Source organism: Pezoporus flaviventris, unplaced genomic scaffold (assembly GCF_033815535.1).
Source record: "Pezoporus flaviventris isolate CSIRO_AGI_PZ_B2104156 unplaced genomic scaffold, CSIRO_AGI_Pfla_v1 ptg000004l, whole genome shotgun sequence".
In the NCBI taxonomy this organism is placed as follows: domain Eukaryota; kingdom Metazoa; phylum Chordata; class Aves; order Psittaciformes; family Psittacidae; genus Pezoporus; species Pezoporus flaviventris.
Genome location: NW_026892552.1, coordinates 7,683 through 13,266, shown reverse-complemented (window position 1 = coordinate 13,266; position 5,584 = coordinate 7,683). Strand labels below are relative to the sequence as shown.

The 5,584-nt window shown below is 49.7% G+C and overlaps 1 protein-coding gene across 2 annotated transcripts; it reads left to right on the top strand.

The window, feature by feature from the left end:
* Positions 1-767: 767 nt before the first annotated feature.
* LOC133265106 (glutaredoxin-1-like) lies at positions 768-3,572 on the top strand. Of its 2 annotated transcripts, XM_061445312.1 has the most exons (3): positions 775-1,122; positions 2,869-2,983; positions 3,350-3,571. In XM_061445312.1, exons 1-2 carry the CDS (start codon positions 925-927, stop codon positions 2,974-2,976), a joined length of 306 nt encoding a protein of 101 aa, XP_061301296.1. In that variant the 5' UTR covers positions 775-924; the 3' UTR covers positions 2,977-2,983; positions 3,350-3,571. The 2 variants fall into 2 exon arrangements, with proteins under 2 accessions (XP_061301295.1, XP_061301296.1); XM_061445311.1 differs by lacking the exon at positions 2,869-2,983 and having other exon boundaries at positions 768-1,122; positions 3,350-3,572.
* Positions 3,573-5,584: the final 2,012 nt, after the last annotated feature.

Here is a 5,584-nt window from a genome sequence, read left to right as displayed (position 1 = left end):
TCTGTTTTGGTTGCATCCCTGGAGACATTCCAGCCCTGAGGGGACACAGCACAGAGCAACCAGGACAGGGTGACCCTGCCCTGAGCAGCTGCTAGGGCTGGTGGTGTCCAGAGTACTCTGTTGTCCTGTGCAAATTAAACATACGGAAAATGCTGGAAACTGCCAGGCAATTAACCAACCGAGTTCAACAGAAAGCAGAGCAGGGAAAGCATCTTAGCAGAAGACGAGCTAAACATTTGACCAAGTCTGCCCAGCAACAGTGTAAAACGTTGCACATGGTGATTTCCACCCTGGAATAAGGCAGCTGTGTGTTGGCGAGGGAAGACAGGCTCTGCCTGAGCAGTGATGCTGTGGTACTGGCGATGGCCATCAAGAATCTCAGTCCCAACAAGCTTCTCACTTGTGGGTGCAACCTCACCACCACAGCTCGGCATCAAATATGTGGGCACAGTTTAGCCCTATGGGGCTTGCTGCCCAAATGTGTCTTGTACAGCTTCAACTCTAGGAAGGACTGCAGCCTTAAGGTTTTCTCTTCTGCTCAGTTTACACAACTGTACGTAATTAAGTCGTACAATATGTGTGTTAAATTCCATTGATGATTCCATTTACCTTCTCCCTAAGCACATTTGCAACACAGGCCTGCAAAAGAAACAGTCTGGGGTTGTTTTTTTTTTCAGTTCTGGAATTCATTCTTTGAATTCTTTTGGTTCTCATTTCCTGAGTGGGAAAAAAAAAAAAAAAAAAGAAGCAGTGCTGATTTAACAACTATGGTTTTGTAAACTGATTACACACTCCTGGGGAGGAGTTTCGAGGAGGAAAGAGCTGTGCAGTTCATAAGTATCTCGGTCTGGGATTGCTGCAGTCTCCTCTGCCTGTGAACGTGCTGGTGAAGGGCAGCATTCCTGCTCGTCTTGAAGCAGCAGCATGGCTGATAAGCTTGTGGAGAGCAAGATCAGGTGTGACAAAGTAACCCTCTTTACAGAGAGAGGCTGCCGTTACTGCAGGAATGCCGAGGAGATGCTCAAGCAGTACAACTTTGTGCCTGGAGCCCTGGAAGTTGTTGATATCACCCAGCGCAAGGATGTCCAGGATTACCTGCAGCAAAGAACAGGGCATAGAACCGTAAGTTCTCGCAGTTGTTCCACAGCACTTGCTGATCCTCTATCCCAGGGCGGCCACACCCTGGCCAGCTGCTGCAGAGGTGGAGGTGAGGGCTCTTTCCCCACGGCTTTTCCTGCCGGATCACGGGGAGAAACTGCAGCCCGCTGCACTGGAAAGGAAGTTCCTTGCTTTGCCCGCCCTGTGCGTCCCGTCGCTGTAGCTACTGCAGGGCGAGTGCTCGGTGCCGAGGTGAGCGCCCGCTCCTCACCGCAGCAGCCGGAGGTGCGGAGCTTTGCCTGCCCAAGCTCTCACATGCAGGGCAGGAGCCACCCCTCCGTGGTCCCCGCACCTCTGCGTAATGAACACAACTTTGCTTTGACTCCCCAGTCCACCCCAGTGAGAGCAACATCCAGCGATGCCCAGGGGCGAAGCAGAAGGGACATGCTGGCGATCTGCCTCGCCACTGGTGCTTCAGGGGATTTTTCCTGCACTGGGTGTGCCTCCAGACATGTGGCTTGACTCAGCCCAGGGAAAACTCAGAACTGGAAGGCTGCTTTCAGTGCAGCAGGACTGCTAGAGGCTCTGACAGAGGTGTTCCAGTGTCTGTCCTGCCTAAAGGACAGCAAAGCACCAGTGCACCTCCTGTAGAACGCTTGCTCTTGGAGTCAAGTCTCTCTCCTGCTTGTGCCTGATCCTGCTGGCTCGGTTTTAGCCTCTTAGGGGTACCAGAGGGAACCATAGCTCTCGCATGACGCCCTGGCCCTGTCCTGAGTGTGGGTACAGGGCAGCAGCATGTGGGCACGTGCAGATTTGCCCCTGCCAGGGCAAGACTATGGGCAGCCATCGACCCCCCTCCAAGGCTTTCTGAGCTGCCATTTTCCATTGACCCTTTTCCCCCTTGCTGTTTTATGCCTGTTCTGGCCCATGTCTTTTGTCTTCACTGCCTGAGCTATTACTGTCTCAATAATTCTACTCCCGCTGGTGTTTCCATCTCTTTTTATCTTCCCTGGCTTGCAGCTGTGGCTGTGGTGGTGTCAGCAGTGGTTCACTTCCCTCTGCGGCAAAGCTTTGCCTTCAGAAGCCTTGGATCTAAGGATCCAGAATGGCTCCTGGCCTTCAGGAAAGGCTGGAGTTTAATTTGGTTTTTACCTTTGTTTCTGCACTGATTGCTGTCATCTTGCTGCCAGGCAACCATCATGAGGTGGGCAGGAGAAGGGACAAGCACAGGCAGGAAAACAGCAGAGGCTGTTTCAGGGCTGTGAGGTAGGAGGAGAGCAAAAGGCCAGAGAAAGGGTATGTGGAGAAGGCGCTGAGCGAGAAAGGCGAGTTTGAAGGGCCAAGGGACTTTGATAGTGATGGTGGCCGTTAGGGAGACAGCACATGCCACCCAGCGCCTTCACGTGCTGGGAAGCGCCCGGGAGCACGCTTGGAGAGCCTGCTGTGGGCACACGCATGGTTCATACGCAGGTCTCAGCCCTTGGAGCTGCTCGCTCACTGCTCTGGGATCATGTGCTTGGAGCATCTCCAGCACTAACCCAGAGTGTGTTTTTACCCTTCTGCAGCCTCTCTGAAATGCAGGGGCTTCCCCTGCCCCCTTTTGTCTCGCAGCGGTTTTCAGAGAGACGGGAACTGGGCATGGGAACAGGAGGATTTCGTAAATCGTGGTCTCCCTGGTGCACAGTCTGCTTCCAAGACAAATTCTTTCCCCACATTCTGCCTTCAGCAACCAGCTCTTCTGATTAACCTGTGGCATTGCTTTGTGCTCAGCTGCCTGTTGTCTTCATTGGGAGATGCTGCATCGGAGGATTATCCGACCTGCAGAACATGGACTGCAAGCTCCCCAGAATACTGCAGCAGATCGGTGCCCTGCAGTAGTGTAAGGGTAAGCCTGAGGACTCTGGCGTGTGCTACAAAAACAAGGAGATGGAGCCGGGCCAGCAGCTTGAGTCAAACAGCTGAGAGATCCCGTGGGTAAAATCTAGACTTGCTGTCCTCACAGAAAAGAACTTAGGAGTCTGACCAGAGGAATTTAGCAATGCCAGCTGGGCTTACAATAGATGTCACGTACGTCGTATGTGGGCATATAGACAAAATCTCTGTGCATTTACGCAGACACACACATGTGTCTGCAATCAGGTGAAATACATAGCTATGTACACACATGGAAAAACACTGTTTAGCAGCATTTTCTTGATCTAATAGTTCCAAGCAGCTGTCTACCTTTTTTGTCTGCTGCTTCTGCTTTCAGGAGAGAGATGACCAGGAGCTGCATCTGCCTCATTCTGACATTCAGCAGCTTCCTGAAGGAAATTCCTGGAAACTTCCTTCTGCGGGATCAGGTGCATCCTCCCGGCCAATGCAGCTTCTTTCCCTGTCAGTGATCTGTGGTTTGAGATGTGAACGTATCTCCATTCTTTCTGCAGCTCCACAACATGATCTGCTTCAGTCCAATAAAATACACTTGCTCTAAGCGTCTGTGTCCACTGTTGTAGTTCTTTTGCGCAGAGACCTATCCACGCACTCATCTGCAATCAATGCCTCTCTGCTCTCTGCAATCCGTTTCCCACCTGTCTCTCCCTACTGATCTCCACAAACTTCTCCGTGTTTGTTTCCCACATCATGTACAAATGTCATGACAATGGTCTGAGTGGGAGGGATGCACAGACTGCTGTACTGCTGGTGGCAGGTGGTGCAGTGCTGAGGATGGCTGAGGCAGCCTGTACACGCATCCCCTGCTCTGAGAACTCATCTGCTCCTAGCTGATGTCTCATGGAAGGGCCACGACAAGGCCTCAGAGTACTCTTTTGTCAATGGTTTTGTTACAGCACGGCTGCCATCAGGATGTGACGGGGGTTCTCATTTACACTGCAGTGCTGTCAAGTGACGAGCAGGTCAGGACTGAACACACTAGCGCCTCCTGCTGAGAAGGCTGCTGGCTGCAGAACGACCACTGAGGTAATGTAAGAAATTCACAGATGCTGGTTTTGCAGTTGGCCATTAACCAAGTATAACTGTCAGAACTAGATAACAAGATGGTGGTTAAGGCAGGAAACTCGGGCAGGAACCGGGTTAGTGGTTCACCAATGTGCAGAAACCATACAATAAAAGGAGATTAGCAAATAATGGGAGTGGGCTCTCAGATTAGAGTAGTGGGAGATGTAAAGATTACATTTTGTAGCTAAGGCTTGGCCAGACATTAGGAGAAAGGTATAGAAAATAGTCCAGTGGAGTGAAAGTCCCTTAGAGGAATTTCTAAGGGAAACCCAGAAAGTTTTTGTAAAGCAAGAGAAGGAGAAACAAAACCAGCAAAAATTAGGATGTCCATGGTGAATCAAATAGTGGAAACGAGAATATAGAACCCGTGGCTCCAGGAGGCCGAGGGGCCTGGACAAGTGGTGCGAGAGGGGGAGGCAGTAGTAGTAGGGGGCTGGGGAAATCTTGGCAGTGGCCACCAACTCCCCTCCCAGCCACAGGATGCAGAAAGAGCAGACACTTTAAACATGAGTGCCGTAAACTTAGAAAGGAGGAGAAGGTGATCCCACTGATGATGTTCAAAGACACCGAATAGGGGGGTCAGGGGTTCCTCAACCTGAGGTTCAGCCGCGACCCCTTGATGAATTTAAAGGTAAGACCTTAGGATGAGGAGGTGGCCCTTTTAATAGACACAGAGGCAGCCAGAGCCATACTGGCTCAGGGGACTGAAATCATCAAACCAAAGGCTAACTGTTTCAGGAGGGATTTTCAGTTCCCATATTTGAAGAAACTACCCTGAAATTAAATAGCGAAACAATTCAAGGGCAATTGTTACACATTTGTGAAGCAGGAATCAATTTGCTAGGGAGAGATTTAGTTGTACAACTAGGGTTAGAAATGAAAACTTACGGGGATCAAATTTGGTTTCAATTAACAGAACAGGATGAGGAAAAGATAGACCCAGTCATTTGGGTAAAAGAGGGAAACAGAGGAGGATTAGATATATCTCCCTTAAAGATCAAATTGAAAAGGGAAGATGAGGTAGTTAATCAGAAACAATATCCTATTCCTTTAGAGGGACAAAACGGATTACAGACAATCATAGAAAACCTAGTTAAGGATGGGCTTCCAGAACCCTGTATGTCTCCCTTTAACACATCAATCTTACCTGTACGAAAAACTGACGGGTCATATCATTTGGCGCAAGACTTGAGAAAACTGAACCAAATGGTTCAGGTCTGACGTCCAGCGGTCCCAAATCCTTATACCTTGTTAAGTAAAATACCACATGACCATGGATGGTTCAGTGTAGTGGACATAAAAGATGCCTTTTGGGCATGTCCACTAGGCCCAGAGAATAGAGGCATGTTTACCTTTGAATGGAAAAACCTTACACAGGACATAAACAACAGTACAGATGGACTGTCTTACCACAGGGATTTACTGAGTCACCAAATCTATTTGGACAAGTATTGGAACAGGTGCTAGAGAAATTTAATCTGCCCCCTGA

Excerpts from the sequence above, each read along its gene's own strand:
- LOC133265106 (XM_061445311.1), top strand. The coding sequence starts at position 925 with ATGGCTGATAAGCTTGTGGAGAGCAAGATCAGGTGTGACAAAGTAACC. Across the intron at positions 1,123-3,349 it reads AAAGAACAGGGCATAGAACC|GAGAGAGATGACCAGGAGCT; the intron begins GTAAGTTCTCGC and ends TTCTGCTTTCAG.